The following is a 17,075-nucleotide window of genomic DNA, read 5'->3' on the forward strand; positions in this document are numbered from 1 at the left end:
TGCACAGTCATGTTAATACACTGCAGTAGGACTACAAAATATATGTAAAGTTATGACCGACTGCCATCTAGAGTCTCACTGACAAAACTATCTATAAATACTGACATCAGCTAATCCAGATATCACAGCAGGACCCGTATTATTCTCAAACGTTCATTGATAATCTATTCCATCTATGAAGATACGTCACATAGCCCTCGTTTTTGTTACCTTTAATTTATCCTAAACAATCAGATCGTTAGTAATGAGAGATATTTACGAATTTTAACCGTGATCTTAGAGTAAATATGCACCAATTTATATTTATATATAACAAGAGAGAGATAGCCTGGAGCTGAATCTGAATAAATACCCTAAGTAATCAAGAAAGTACTAAACAATGATAATGCGCCACGAGCTCACAGGCACTTTTCCAGCTCGCGAAATTACGAATCCTACTATGGGGAAAAACATTCACCTCATAAATATTAACTATGCCACAATAACGTTGCTTGTAGACTTTAATATAGCGAAGGCTTGGCTCATAATTATTAATGAAGTCATGTTGACGTTCCTTGGTAACTTATTGGTGGAGGCTTGGCTCATGTTTATTAATTACGTTATGCTGACGTTTCATGGGAACCCTCCTGTGGCGAATCTTTACCATAGTAGTATTGGTAAATTAGCTGACAGCTCGTGGACTGTGGTGAGGCAGCGCGAGTGGATTCAGCATGTTTCTATTTTTTAGCCTTCCCATTTACTCTGGAAGTAGTCGCGTAAATGAACGGTGCATGACATAAAGGAGGATATTTTACCCTGAAGTAAATAAAGGTAAAACTGACAGCCCTGCAAACGACACATGGTTTGTACTGTATGTAGATGACGTTATTGTATTGACATGCGGTTGTGTTTGTATATCTAGTGAACTGTTTAGTGATGGCAGTGCGACCGCCTCCCTGTGTGATTGACTGCGGGACGGGGTGAGCTTATTTACTGGCACTCACTGACAAAATTCATATTCGTACAGTTTCAGTAATACACGTATAAAGAATAAAGCTTTAGAAATTATTATAGATATTTGTTGTTGCTGTTTTCAAACCCTTTTTTATCTACAATATTTACCACAATATGTCACAGTTTTGCTCACCATAATAATGGCCTTTCTGTATTTAATTTTATTTGCAGCATTTTGTAGAAATATAATACAGTATATACAGGTGCATCTCATGGCTTGGATACAGCACTCTGTGAACAGCCAGCTTCTTTGGCAATGAATGTTTGTGGCTTACCCTCCTTGTGAAGGGTGTCAATGATTGTCTTCTGGACAACTGTCAGATCAGCAGTCTTCCCCATGATTGTGTAGCCTAGTGAACCAAACTGAGAGACCATTTTGAAGGCTCAGGAAACTTTTGCAGGTGTTTTGAGTTGATTAGCTGATTGGCATGTCACCATATTCTAATTTTTTGAGATAGTGAATTGGTGGGTTTTTGTTAAATGTGAGCCAAAATCATCACAATTAAAATAACCAAAGACTTAACCTACTTCAGTCTGTGTGCATTGAATTTATTTAATACACGAGTTTCACAATTTGAGTTGAATTACTGAAATAAATGAACTTTTCCATGACATTCTAATTTATTGAGATGCACCTGTATAATATGCTAATTTAATCCTATACTAGGCTTTCTTGCCAGCATTGGTGTGCACTGTTTTAATTGATTTTTTTTTTTTTTTTTGTATAGATAATCTTTTATTTATGAATTTCATTATATTAAACCTCAATTATATTAGATTTTCTTTCTTTCTTTCTTTCTTTCTTTCATAAACAGAGATTAAAGATGCAAATATATAAATATTTCACTAGTTTGGCTCTTTATTAGATTATTTTACAACAGTCATGGTGCTACATTAATATAATGAATTTATATTAATTTATATTTATATTTGTACTTTTTTTGAAAGTTTGACTCTTATACTAAACATACACAAAATAATAATATAATTAGATAAAAATAATAAACATCAATAGATCTCAGTGGGTAGCAATGTCGCCTTACAGCAAGAAGGTCCCATGTTCGAGTCCCGGCTCAACTTGGCCCTTCTGTGTGGAGTTTGCATGTTCTCCCCGTGTTCATGTGTGTTTCCTCCGGATGCTCTTGTTTCCCCTACAAGTCCAAGAACATGCAGGTTAAGTGAATTGGAGACTCTAAATTGCCCTGCAGGTGTGAGTGAGAGTACCCCAGCCACTGGGGGTTGTGTCAGGAAGGACATCCTGCATAAAACCTGTGCCAAGTCAAATATGCTGATCAAGGATGGTCCGCTGTGGAGCTGCCGATAGAGGAAGAATCCGGCATATAATACAGGTAATTTGTACACAATCAGTTTAATAAGACTTTATTTACTGTCACTCACTGACAACATTCATATTCCTATAGTTTAATTTATACACTATTATTATTACATTATTATAGGCTATATGTTTGTTGTTGCTGTTTATAAACCCTTTTTTATTCTACAAAAGAAAAATGAAAATTTTTACCACAATATCATCACTGATGTGCTCATCTGTTTAATTTGTAACAGATCAGATAAAGGCATACTGTAACATATGGGTTTGAATTAAGATGATTGAATTATTAAAGAGTTGAAGTGAAATGTTAAATAGAATGTTGAGGCATTAATCAGGTGCATTTTAGCTGTAATAAAGTCCCACATATATCTTTTGACAAGACTATAGTCTATATCACAGACTATTTCATCCTCATACACTATATTCATCTAATTTATTATGATGTGGTTTGTTCTTCTTCAGGTACACCAAGATTGGCTATGCAGGAAACACAGAGCCGCAGTTCATCATGCTGTCCTGTGAGCTGTCTGACACTTTAAATTGTTAATAGCACAGCAGGACCGATCAGACCAGACTAATACTGCTCTCTGTCCAACACTCAGTTCCAGGATATGATATTTGGATCAGGATTTTAATTAAACTTTGCCTTAGGGAAACACTATTTAAAGCCATTATAAAACTCAGTTCACCAATGCTATAACCTCAGTTTTGGCTCAGAGCCAAGTTTATAATAACACTTACTAGCTTTTGTTCAAGGATACTGTAATACAGTGGTTTCTCAACTAGTAGATCACCGTCTGTTCTGTTCTGGGTCATGGCAACACACTCTCATAACAATATTTATTTATAGCGACTTTTTGCCTGCACCACATCAATAAAGATCAAATAGATCCCATTATAATTGATAAAGCTGTCTACACTGGAAGCATCCATTGTGGCACGTTGTAGCACATCATGTAATGTAGCGTCAACAGTAAACAGATGCCCTGTTCTATTACTGACGTGCTGTAGAGTAATCCAGCCACTTTATTATCCTGTCTGTCTAAAATAAAATGATTTTACTTACCAAATATCATACGTTTGAATCATTTTGCCATTATTTTGTTTGTTACATACTTAAATAAACTTCTGTCTCACCCAAAAATGAACATTCTCTCATCATTTACTCACCCTCATGCCATCCAAGATGTGTATGACTTTCTTTCTTCTGCAGAACACAAATGAAGATTTTTAGAAGACTATTTCAGCTCTGTAGGTCCATACAATGCAAGTGAATGGTGAACAGACCTTTCATGCTCCAAAAATCACATAAATGCAGCATAAAAGTAATCTATAAGACTCCAGTGGTTAAATCTATGACTTTAGAAGTGATATGATAGGTGTGGGTGCGAAACAAATCAATATTTAAGTCCTTTTTACTTTAATTTTATTTTGACTATAAATCTCCACTTTCACTTTCTCATTTTTGGGTGAACTATCCCTTTAAAGCCAGATTGTGATGTTTCTGGTCTCTAGTCTTCTAATTTTAATAATCTTTTGTTTCTTACCACATTTATAAGCAGTTTTAGCAACAACAACATTACAATAATTATATAAAAAGTACTGTAAATGTTTATGCTAGTTGATTTCCACTGGAAATGAAGTAGGATACAGGTTATTTCCCCATTTAACCATTGCTGATAGGGATTTTTCCGAATGTCCGATCTGCACCACACAATGATCATAAAAAATAATCCATGCTATAGAGCGCAAAAGTGCCTGCCCACTTTTTCAGCATTCTGGGTTCCAGAAGTATTTTTCCCATTCATTTTTTCCATAGGCTTTTTATAAAATCCTTAATATAAGAGTTCAAAGCCATGAACCAAACCAACTAGCTCCATGGTTAATCACAACATTACAAACTTTGATTTGAAGCAAAAAAGTATTTGAAAATTGGACAAAAAGGAAAAAGGTACAAGACTGTGTACTGAACGTCTTTAATCAGAGAATAACTACAATCCCATGAAGCATTGCAAATGACGTAATTGAATAAAAAAAAAACATAGAAATATGTGAAATTATTGATTTTTGGTTGTTGATCGTAAGTATAGAAACAGGAGGCCGGCTCGATTGTGTCATTCCTGTTGCATCGTGGAAGTGGGCGCTCGCTGCTGGGCTTGTTTGGCGAGCTTTGTTGGCCGCTGTTCTCTGATTGGTTGATCTTCCTCTGCTGGACCATGGGTAGTGTAGTTCTTCACCAGGAATTCCAATATTAAACAAGATTTTTAAACAATGAAGTTGAAATAACGCAGACTGGTGGCTTCAACAAAGGCATAAACCATCAATGAACAACCCCGGAGCTCATGGAAGGTCTGTCTTTAAAGGTTTGTAAGTTATCGTTGAAAATGAATTTGTCTATGAAAAAAATTAATGGGATTTTTACGTCCGGATCCAGACTTTTGTGCTCTATTTGTGCACTTTATTCCAGATATTACAATGCTGTATGACCACTTTTTGTCAGGAACAGATCCAACTTTAAGTCTATTTAATGATCTGCATTCTCATCTGCCATAACAGTCAGATCCTGACCCACTCTCATTTAAAGATTAGAAAATTGCCACCTCAACAAGCGTTTAACGTCAGTGATCTCAAATGCCATTGCTTCCAAATGCCAAGGTAAAATGAAATATGATGCAGATTATGAATTCGGGTTCACTTACAGTGAAGATAATCATGGTTTGTGCCAACTACAGTTGGTTGTGTGCTGTGAATTATTGACTGCTGAGACCATTGAAACACCACTGAAATGAGGCCAAAATTGTTTGTTAACTTTTGTGTTATTAACTATTTTGGTACTGTGTTGGGTCACCACTTGATGTCCAGTGTAAAATCTGGAAGCAAAACCAGTTGAGAAACACTGCTGTAATATCCAAATGTGTGTTGATCTTGATGTAGTAAATGTGCTTGTTGAGTTCATAGAGCTGATTATAGTGTTGTCACTGCAGGTATTGCGATCAGAGAGATTGCTAGTGTGGGGGATCAGGCACAGAGACGTCTCATGAAAGGTGTGGATGAACTTGATTTCTTCATCGGAGATGAAGCCATTGATAAACCCAACTACGCAACCAAGGTGATCAGTTGTGATATTGCACTAGTCTGTTGTTACCAAAGCACATTTCTAAATATATTTCATTAGGCTTTTGTTTGTACAACAAATCATACAATTAAATTTAGTTAAACATAACTAAGGTCGGGGTTGTGCGTGTCTTCATTTCCAGCATATTTCAGTAGGGTTAGGGTTAGCGGCAAGATGATACAACTCTACCTCCTGTTCTTCCTGTTCCGGTTGCTGCCGGTGTTCTGACAATCTGTGCTACCTGCTCAGGAAAAACAGTGATATGTAAAGTTAAAACATGGGTAGCACATGTCGGGAGGCACGGGAGAACCTGTCGGTATGTACTACAACAGCATGAAATGTGTTAAAAACCTAGGTAGCACATCTTGTCAGGCAGATAATACCTATCAGGATGTGCTACCAGCATAACTATGAGATAGTGTGATATGGTGTGAGGCTGTACTAAGCCCTAACCCTACCCCAAACCCTAACCCCAACCCTAAAACTAAACAAATATAGCGTTGGTAGCACATCCTGATAGGTAGCATATATTTTCAGGACACAGCACGCTGCACGAGTCTATGTTTGTAGCTTGCTAGCCTGCTTAGCATTGCTTATACTTATATGTTCATCATTTTATCCTTTTCCACTTTACCACGTGCTTTGTTTTTTCCACGCTTTTCTATTGTTTCAACTGCGTGTATTGTTACGCGGGCACCCATTTCTCTCTTTTTTCTTTTCTTTTATTCTTCTTGTCTAAATCTCACATCTCGACTGCGTGCATTCATTTTGTCCTCTGTGTTTTACACAGATTATTGCAACTGTCACATATTCCCTGTTTTTGTGTTGACTTTTATGTTGAAATTCTCGTTTAGTTCCTGTTACCTCTTAGTTTGTAGTCCTTTTGTAGTTTCATTTTATGATTGGTTTTCCCCTGATTGTTTTTCCCAGGTATTCCTCTTTTCCTTGTTTGCCCATGTGTATTTAAGCCCTTGTTTCCCCTCATGTTCTGTGCCTGGTTTCCTGTGTTTTTGTTTCATTTAATTCTGATTTACTTTGTTCATCTTTTGTTTTTCATTAAAGCCGCATTTAGATCCTCATCTACCTCGTCACAGAAAGACTGACCTAAAAATGGATCTAGCAGCCGTCAGAATTCTGCTCCTTCAGCAAGGGGACCGTCCAGTTGAGGATCACGTCCGTGAGTTTCTAGAGCTGGCAAATGTAGTGCACTATCCAGACCGCTCTCTGGTGGTTTTCTTCCGGGCCGGTCTGAATAGTGCACTGAGGGAACTGATGCCTCCGGCTGATCATCACTGGACGCTCGGCGAATATGTCTGGAACTTTGCGTGTCCCTTTATACAGTGGATTATGGCAGGAACCCCGGGCCAAAACCTGCATCTTCGGCTCCCTTGTCTTGAAGCCCTCCACAGCCCCTGTCTCGAAGCCCTCCACGGCCCCTGTCTCCAAGTTGTATGATCTACCACTGATGTCGGTGCGTAGGTCCGTGAAGACCCTACCTCAAAAATTGTCTTCACCCACGCCTGCCACAGTCAACGAGCCAGCGCCCATGCCTGCCACAGCCCCCTCGAAGCCTTCCATGGCCCCCGTCTCCAAGTTATATGATCTACCATTGATGTCGGTGTGTAGGTCTATGAAGACCCTACCTCAAAAATTGTCTGCGCCCACGCCTGCCACGGTCAACGAGCCAGCGCCCATGCCTGCCACGGTCAACGAGCCAGCGCCCATGCCTGCCACGGTCAACGAGCCAACACCCACGCCTGCCACGGCCAACGAGTTGCCAGCCTTGTCCGTCCCAGAGCCAGCGTTGCCAACTTCAGCCATCCGGAGGAGGAGGAGGAGGAAGAAGAAGAAGAAGAAGAAGAAGAAGAAGAAGAAGAGAAGTTTCCATTCCCAAATCTCCGCCCATGCCCACGACTACGGAGGTCGTTCCCGAGTCTCCGCCCATGCCCACGACTACGGAGGTTGTTCCCGAGTCTCCGCCCATGCCCACGACCACGGAGGTCGTTCCCGAGTCTCCGCCCATGCCCACGACTACGGAGGTCGTTCCCAAGTCTCCGCCCAGGTCCACGGAGGTCGTTCCCGAGTCTCCGCCCAGGTCCACGGAGGTCGTTCCCGAGTCTCCGCCCACGACCACGGAGGTCGTTCCCGAGTCTCCGCCCACGACCACGGAGGTCGTTCCCGAGTCTCCGCCCATGACCACGACCACAGAGGTCGTTCCCGAGTCTCCGCCCATGCCCACGACCACAGAGGTCCTTCCCGAGTCTCCGCCCATGCCCACGACCACAGAGGTCATTCCCGAGTCTCCGCCCATGCCCACGACCACAGAGATCGTTTCCCAGTTTCCGCCCATGTTCGTGACCACGGAGGTCGTTCCCGAGTCTCTTCCCATGTTCGCGAACACGGAGGTCATTTACCATTCATCCAGGACTCTTTGTCTCGAGCCTGCCATGGCTCCACCTTCCATGGCTTCGCCCCTCGAGCCTGCCACGGCTCCGCATTCCACGGCTCCCCCCAGAGTCTTCCACTGCTCCGCCCGCTCCCCCAGAGATTATTCCTCCAGCGGCTCCACCCGATTCCCCCAGAGACTATTTCTCCAGCGGCTCCGCCGCCTGACCCTGTGTCGGCCTTGCGGCCGAGTTTTTGTGTTGACTTATGTTGAAATTCTTGTTTAGTTCCTGTTAGTTTGTAGTCCTTTTGTAGTTTCATTTTATGATTGGTTTTCCCCTGATTGTTTCCCCAGGTGTTCCTCGTTTCCTTGTTTGCCCACATGTATTTAAGCCCTTGTTTCTCCTGGTTTCTTTGTCAGCCTTCACATGTGTTCTCATGTTCTGTGCCTGGTTTCCCATGTTTTTGTTTAGTTTAATTCTGAGTTACTCTGAGTTCATCTTGTTTTTCATTAAAGCCGCATTTAGGTCATCATTCCTCGTCTACCTCATTACAGCAACAATCTCAAACATCTGCTGATCAGGAACCACATCGATCTCAAACCCTCGCCGCTCAAGAACAACCATAACAACAACAAACAATTGCGGTAAGTCATGGCATCCGCTCATGTTATTTCTTCCTGCATTGCATGCCACATGTTTACTATAGCTGCTTCCGTCAGCAGTGAGGGATTTACATGTGATAAATGTAAGGAATTAGTCAGGCTGATGGAGAAGGTTAATGAGTTAGACACGCATCTGAATGCTAGTGGAGGTCAGTGAGAAAGAGAAGCCGGTATATACTGTTTCGGATGCGGGTAGTACTGCGAGAAACACACACACTTTGGTTCCAGCTGTAGAGCCCCCGCAGCAGGGCGTTTGGGTGACGTCTTGGCGGCATACTCGCTCAGTAAATCGACACCACTCTCCCTTCCCTGTTAGGGTTTCCAATTGATTCTCCCCACTCAGTGATGCACCCACTGAGAATCATGTTAAAAGAGCCTTAGTAATAGGTGATTATCTTGTAAGAAACATGGAAATAGAGACTCCAGCCACTATTGTTAAATGCGTTTCGGGGGCTCGGGCGTCTGATATCAGATCAAATTTACAAGTGCTGGCTAATTCTAAACGTAGATTTTCTAACATTGTTATTCATGTCGGCACTAACAATGTCCAGCTTCGCCAGTCGGAGATCTCTAAAGATAATGTTAAAGAGGTGTGTGAACTTGCAAAGCTCTGGCCCCCTCCCTGCTCATCGTGGTGACGAGGTTTATAGTAGATTAGTGTCACTGAATGGCTGGATGTCTGAGTGGTGTCTGGAGAATAGCATAGGATTTATAGACAATTGGAAGAGCTTTTGGGGTAGATCTGACCTGCTAAAGAGAGATGGACTCCATCCCTCCAGGGAAGGTGCCACTCTCCTCTAGTAATTTGGCTCATTCTTAATAGTGATAGTATTTGACTAACTGGGGCCCAGGTCAGGAAGCAGACAGACTGTCTGGTCCATATGTCTGCTAGCTGCTTTGAGATGTCACAAAGGTCACATAAAGTACAACAGATAGAGACTGCATCACCTAGAAATCACATAGAGACTGTGTCTGTTCCCCGAACTACCAAACACAAACACCTCACTAAATCATTTAGAAAATTTGAAAAACATCATATAAAGGTAGGGCTACTAAACATTAGATCTTTCAACCAAAGCACTAATTGTAAATGAAATCATTACAGATCATAGTTTGGATTCACTCTGTTTGACTGAAACCTGTCTTAAACCAGATGAATATATTTGTTTAAATGCATCTACTCCCCCAGGTTATTGTTATAAACATGAGCCTCATCTGTAGGGTCGAGGAGGAGGTATTGCTACAATTTACAGTGAAGTTTTTGGTGTTACTCAGAGGAAAGGATATAAGTTTAAGTCTTGTGAAGTAATAATGCTTAATATGACACTTTCAGATATAAATAAAAAATCTCTGTCGTCTTTTGGCCTTGCTACAGTATATAGATCACCCAGGCAATATTCTGATTTCCTTGGTGAATTTGCAAATTTTCTATCAGATCTAGTAGTTACTGTAGATAGAGCTTTAATTGTTGGTGACTTCAACATTCACGTAGATAAAGAAAATGACATATTGGGATTAGCATTTAACAATATTCTCTTGCAGTCAGACAAAATGTGACAGGACCAACTCATCGCCATAATCATACACTAGATTTAATTCTGTCATATGGAGTTGATGTTGATGCTCTAGGAATTCTACCGCAGAGCGATGACATCTCAGATCATTACCTTGTCTCTTGTTTGCTGCGATCAGCTAATGTCACTCAATTTACATCACACTATCGTTCAGGTTGAACTATTCTTTTGACCACTAAAGATAGCTTCACTAATAATCTTCCAGAATTGTCTCACATACTCAGTAGGCCAAAACGTCTAGAAGAACTTGATGTAATAACAGAAAATATAAATACAGTCTTCTCTAGCACTCTTAATATTGTAGCCCCCCTTCGATTAAAGAAAAAAGCCCTATACCATGGTACAATGATCACACTTATGCTCTCTTGAGAGCAGCTCGGAAAATGGAGTGCAAGTGGAAGAATACAAAATTAGAGGTATTTCGCGGTGCATGGAAGGATAGTGTCTTTAGCTACAGACAGGCACTAAAAGCTGCCAGGTCAGCATATTTTGGCAAACTCATAGAAGATAACCACAACAATCCTAGCTGTTTATTCAGTACTGTAGTTAAATTGGTAAAGAAAAAAACCTCGACTGAACCAGATATTCCATCGCAGCACAATACTAATGACTTCATGAATTTCTTAACTGATAAAATAGAAATAATCAGAAATAAAATTGGAATTATGCAATCAACTGTCGCAGCACCTCAGAAAACAGTGTCTCATAATTTTCCTCACAAGCAACTTCAATCCTTCGCTGTCATGGGTCATGAAGAGCTAACAAAACTTATCAAAAACTCAAAAGCCACAACATGTATGTTTAGATCCAATACTAAGTAAGATCTTAAAAGAGGTATTCTCTGTAATCTCAGAACCTCTTATTAATAATATTAACTCCTCGCTATCCTTGGGACATGTCCCAAGAAACTTTAAAATGGCAGTTATCAAACTGTTTATTAAGAAGCCACAGCTTGATCCTGGCGAATTGGTTAATTATAGACCAATTTCAAATCTCCCAATTATGTCGAAAATACTAGAAAAGGTAGTGTCCTCCCAACTATGTTAATTTCTTCAGAGAAATGGTATATATGAACAATCTCAGTCAGGATTTAGGATTTAGGACTTATCAGAGTTACAAATGACTTGCTCTTATCATCTGAACACGGCTGCATTTCTCTTCTAGTACTTTTAGATCTTAGTGCTACCTTTGACACCATAGATCACAACATTCTCTTGAATAGGTTGGAGAATTATGTTGGCATTAGTGGACTTGCATTAGCATGGTTCAGATCCTATTTATCAGACTGCTACCACTTTGTATGTGTAAACAAGGAATTGTCAAATCAAACAAAAGTATGGAGTGCCACAGGGATAATTTTTAGGGCCTCTGCTTTTCTCCTTATATATGCTTCCCCTTGGAGATGTTATCAGGAATCATGGAATAAGTTTCTACTGTTATGCTAACTTTATATTTCTTCTAAACCCAACAAAGTTTCATAATTCTCCAAATAAGCAGAGTGTATCAATGAAATCAAAGATTGGATGGCCAGAAATTCCCTTCTACTCAATTCTGACAAAACCGAGGTACTAATTATGACCAAAAACCTCTAAAAATAAGCCGTTAAAATATAATTTGACTCTCGATGGATGTACTGTTATGTCGTCTTCTACAGCGAAGAACTTGGGTGTTATATTTGATACCAATCTGTCCTTTGAAAATCAAATTTCCAGTGTTTGTAGAACCGCGTTCTTCCACCTCAGAAATATTGCTAAGTTACGACACATGCTGTCTGTTGCTGATGCTGAAAAAATAAATGCGTTCAGGACCTCAAGACTAGATTATTGTAATGCATTACTGGGAGGATGTACTTCAAGTTCAATAAATAAACAAACTTCAACTGGTTCAAAATGCTGCTGCCAGAGTGCTGACTAAAACCAAGAAATATGATCATATTAGCCCAATTTTATTGTCGTTACATTGGCTATCTGTTCAATTTCATATAGCTCCACAGTACTTAAGTGACCTTCTACCATGCTATATTCCATCACGTTCATTACGATCATAAAATTCTGGCCTGTTAATAGTTCCTAGAATATCAAAATCCACAAAAGGAGGTAGATCCTTTTCCTATTTTGCTCAAACTTTGGAATAGTCTCCCTAACACTGTTCGGGATGCAGCACACTCACTGAGTTTAGGTCTAGACTAAAGACTCCTCTATTTAGCCAGGCATACACCTAATTTATCCATCAACTCACAATTAGGCTGCTTTAGTTAGGTCTGCTGGAACCAGAAACATTTCTCATAATCTATAACTCTGCAATAAATTGAATGGCATCTACGTTAATATTATTCTATTTGTTTCCCTGTCTCAACCTCAGGATTCATATCCCGAGGTTACTAGAGCTGGCCAGATCCAGCTCCATTCCTGCTTGGTTTCGGACTCCACTGCTACGTGTCTCTGAGTGATGATGACAAACTACAGCTGGTGCTAGCCAGACATCACTTCAGTCTTTTACGTTGGACTTCTGAGGATGAACTGATGCCAACTCCAACTGTAAGACATCAGATACTTCATATGCCACTGACTGAACCTTGGACTTAGGATGGAGCCCACCGAACCTCACCAAAATGACCTGCCAGTTGAACTGTGATGCACCTCACTGATCTCTGCAAGCATCACCTTTGCCTAATGATGGACTACACTCTTGAAATGGAATACATAGACTATCAATTAATTGCCAAAAAAAGCCTTCATCAGCCAACCAACAAAGAACAATGCATCTATGTGAACTTCTTCAAAGGCATTAGTCATTAATCTTACAGTTCATACAAAATCTTTGTTTAAACACTGGCCCTTAACACTTACTTACAAATTTAAAACCATGACTTGCACTGCACACAAATAACTAATATTGACATTATATTCATGTTGTTTAGCCAGATGGGAACTGGCCCCCACCGTGAGCCTGGTTTCCCCCAAGGTTATTTTTCTCCATTAACCAACATCTTATGGAGTTTTCTGTTCCTTGCCACAGTCACCTTTGGCTTACTCACTGGGGTTCTAAATACAATTATTATTTAACTATTTATTTTAATACACAATTCACAATTACACAGTGATGACTCTAAGACTTTATAGATATTACTGTAAAGCATGATTTCTGTAAAGCTCCTTTGAAACGATATGTGTTGTGAAAAGCGCTATACAAATAAAAATGACTTGACTTACCCTTTGCTTCACTAGCGCTTTGGAGGTCATAGGGATAGTTTGGGGTGGCAAAGTCCACCCCAACACCCCCTAGATCCAAACCTGTTCATAACATCAGGGGAGAAATACTAACACTAAAGTTCCCCGTAGGGCAAAAACAACAGATTTTGATTTCATGGGGTCTTTAAAGAAATTACTGCAGAATAAATGTAAAACCGAAACAAAACGAAACTAAAAAAAGTGGTGGAATAATCTGACCTGTGTTTGTGTGTAGATGGTCTGCCTGTAGATGGAAAAATGGCATGTGGTGCCTGTAAGGTTACTGATACTGACAGAAAGATGGACTTAAGTGAAATCGCAATGACTGGAGGGAAACAGCAGGGAACATAAGAAACTCACTGATTTGCGCTTGGGAGTCTGTGGCCCCGGGCATGTAGGTATTCCTGCCCTACTACACATCAAAAACACCCTACCTGCAGTGAGGTACAGTGGAAACGTCATGCTGTGGGGTGGTTTTTCATCATTAGGGATGGCATATCTTGTTAAAACAGGAATAAGAATGGATGATGCAAAATACAGCAACAAACTGCAAGTTTCAGTCTGCCAAAAAACAAACTTTTAGGAAAGTTCTTCTTTCATGAGGACAAATGAACATTGGGAGCAATGGGCAAATGGCCTACAATGGCCCAGTCCAAGTCAATTTACAACCCAGTTGACTTCAAATGAGAATTGAGAGCTTAGACAGAGGGGATTCAGTCTCAAATTTCAGTCTGATCCTCATACAAAGCTGTCCTATCACTTCAGAAGACTTATAAAGTGAATATAGTGTATGGAATAAGTCATATGGACTACTTTTATTGTACTTTTTTTCTTTTCTTTTTGGAGCTCATAACACCATGAAAGTACTTTCAGTCCTACATCTTTTGTGTTTCATGGAAAAAACAAAAAGTTATACAGGTTTGGACTTGTGTGATGACAGAATTTTAATTTTTGGGTGAACATGTCCTTTAAACCACACTTAAAAATGTTTGAATGTGAAATTATACTATAATATACACATACTTGCTAAACTGGAAAACGAAATCCTGTGCATCCATCCAGCATTGGCACCACCTTAGTAGGTGGCTATTTCATTCATGTTATTTGGAGAAAATCAGTGTATCAGACAGACACTCATTAATGCCTTGACATCTATGTGATGCTATTTTTAGATATTTTAAAATAAAAACATCATATTATACACTGATGAGCCAAAACATTTTGACCACTCACAGGTGAAGCGAATAACGTTGATCATCTAACAAGGCCACATGTCAAGGTCTGGGTAGATTAGATGTTAAGCGAACAATCAGTTCTCGTCGTTAATGTGTTGAATGCAGGAGAAATGGGCAGGAGTAAAGACCTGAGCGACTTTGACAAGGACCAAATTGTTATGGCCAGACGACTGGGTCAGAGCATCTCTGAAACAGCAAGGCTTGTGGGGTGCTCACAGTCAGCAGTGGTGAGTCCTACCAACAGTGGTCTGAGGAGGGACAAACCACAAACCGGCGTCATGGTGTTGGGCACCCAAGGCTCATCGATGCGCAAGGACAACGAAGGCTATCTCGTCTGGTCCAAACCGACAGAGGGTCTACTGTGGCACAAGTCACAGAACATTTTAATGATGGTTACAGGACGAATGTGTCACAACACACAGTGTATCGCACCCTGCTGTGTATGGGGCTGCGTAGACACAGACCGGTCAGAGTGCCCATGGTGACCCCTGTCCACTGTTGAAAACGCCTACAATGGGCACACGAGTGTCTGAACTAGACCTTGGAGCAGTGGAAGAAGGTCACCTGGTCCGATGAGTCCCGTTTTCTTTTACATCACGTGGACAGCCATGTACATGTGCACCGTTTACCTGAGGAAGTGATGGCACCAGGATGCACTGTGGGAAGATGACAAAGCTGGTGGAGGGAGTGTGATGCTCTGGGCAATGTTCTGCTGGGAAACCCTGGGTCCGATCATTCATGTGGAAGTCAATTTTACACGTGTCACCTACCTAAACATCGTTGCAGACCAGCTACACCCCTTCATGGCAATGGTATACCCTGATGGCAGTGGCCCTTTTCAGCAGGATAAATGGCAATGCCACACTGCACACATTGTTCAGGAATGGTTTGAGGAACATGATGAAGAGTTCAAGGTGTTGCACTGGCCTCCAATTTCCCCAGATCTCAATCCAATTGAGCATCTGTGGAATATGTTGGACCAACATGTCCAATCCACGGCAGCTCCACCTCGCAATTTACAGGACTTGAAGGATTTGCTGCTAATGTCATGGTGCCAGGTACCACAGGACACCTTCAGGGGCCTTGTAGTGTCCATGCCTCGGTGGGTCGGCGCAGTTTTGGTGGCACATGGAGGACCAACAGCATATTATGCAGGTGGTCATAATGTTTTGGCTCATTTGTGTATATCTGTAGCACCAGATCCCATCTGGCCACTGTATGGCTGTCTTTGTGTCTTCTTGTTTTTTTTACTGTTATTTTTTTTATTTGTCTTTATTTGCTTATTGCCTATTACCTATTGAAATTGAAAAAGGTGGGTTGACTTTTCATTAGCTGAAATCTGTGCTAACCGAAATGCGAAACACTTCCCCCAGTGGCCAAAGCGGTAAGTGTTGTTTGGCATACGGGCACTAGTGCGCTCCATATTGCAGGTGAAATGTTCATGGAAGGGTGCCAAAAGTGAGTTGTGAAGCGAGTTGTTTTCAGCTGTACAGGCTGTAATACATTGAAGAGGAATGCATTTATAAAATGAACCCCCCAAACCTAATGCTAACCATAATTTTTTCCATCAGGAAAAAATGGAACTTCTGAATCGCACTCGTCACCAATTATGCGAACGCGATTACTTCCTGGTTTTAATGCGGGATCCAAACTCAGGTCTACTACACTGCTGATACAACGCCCTTCTGGTCGCACAACAGAAGAAGATAAATATGTTGGAGCAGATGCAATTTATTTATTTTTTTTATAGGAAAAAGAGTCTGTGAGTCTGCATAATGTGGCCAATGATAGTGTACCAGAACTCTTGTAAACAACAAGCTGACTTCCCGTGTGATCATGTTGGGTGTTGTGGCGACATTTTTGCAAAATTATATTACGTGGCTCCTTACTCGTATCGTGGCATTTCCGAGGTGAAATGTCCACTGTGTGGCACTATAAGCAAGTTAAATATTCACCCAAACAGATGAGGGTTTGAAGGTTAATGCTCTATTGAGTTTTAAATCAAGAAAACCTACCTCCCTACCTTAAACCTTAAACCTAAACCTAACCAGTAGTGTAATAAAAAACAAATGTGCGATGAAAAATGAAATTGCTAAAGCAAACATGCATTTTGTGGTGCTTCTTTGACAATTTTGGCTCACGTGTTGACTAGCATGCTCTTCAGGACTCGTAACCCGGTCCTTTGCATCGCAAGTGCAACGCTCTATCAGTTCAGCTAGTGCACAATTTGATTGCAGCCGAAAAGCTTGCAAATGTAGTTGATTATGTAATGCAATCGTTAAAACCATGTACTTACAAGACATGCACTATAGTAAAAGTGTTTAGCTGTCATAAGACAGCATTGTGCGAGGAACATGGTGAAAATGATGTGTTGATTAACTGATAATCTGCCGTTTTGTGATTTTTGTGAAAGTGAATAAAAGTCATTGTTGTTTTAGTGCCTTTAGTGTTCATTTCACCATGAATCTGCCACAATATGCACAACGAGCCCTGTAAAAATAATTGTTCAAAAAAATTATCGGTAACAGGATTTTATGAGACCA

At 40.6% G+C, this 17,075-nt stretch overlaps 1 protein-coding gene and 1 long non-coding RNA gene across 4 annotated transcripts; both read left to right on the top strand.

The window, feature by feature from the left end:
- Window positions 1-661: 661 nt before the first annotated feature.
- Window positions 662-3,464, top strand: LOC127431877 (uncharacterized). The gene is made up of 4 exons (XR_007895661.1): window positions 662-810; window positions 902-959; window positions 2,152-2,342; window positions 2,792-3,464. It is a non-coding gene; the product is annotated as an uncharacterized LOC127431877 (long non-coding RNA).
- An 826-nt stretch (window positions 3,465-4,290) lies between these two features.
- Window positions 4,291-14,334, top strand: LOC127431855 (uncharacterized). 3 transcript variants are annotated; one of them, XR_007895659.1, is made up of 3 exons: window positions 4,291-5,438; window positions 8,347-8,475; window positions 12,429-14,334. XR_007895659.1 is itself a non-coding variant. In XM_051682468.1 (3 exons), the coding sequence occupies exon 2, from the start codon at window positions 6,754-6,756 to the stop codon at window positions 8,101-8,103; it is 1,350 nt and encodes a 449-aa protein (XP_051538428.1). In that variant the 5' UTR covers window positions 4,291-5,438; window positions 6,235-6,753; the 3' UTR covers window positions 8,104-8,475; window positions 12,429-14,334. The 3 variants fall into 3 exon arrangements, 1 of the variants encoding a protein (XP_051538428.1); XR_007895660.1 differs by having other exon boundaries at window positions 8,386-8,475; XM_051682468.1 differs by having other exon boundaries at window positions 6,235-8,475.
- The last annotated feature ends 2,741 nt before the right edge of the window (window positions 14,335-17,075 follow it).

The sequence above is a fragment of the Myxocyprinus asiaticus genome, chromosome 41, assembly GCF_019703515.2.
Source record: "Myxocyprinus asiaticus isolate MX2 ecotype Aquarium Trade chromosome 41, UBuf_Myxa_2, whole genome shotgun sequence".
Classification (NCBI taxonomy): domain Eukaryota; kingdom Metazoa; phylum Chordata; class Actinopteri; order Cypriniformes; family Catostomidae; genus Myxocyprinus; species Myxocyprinus asiaticus.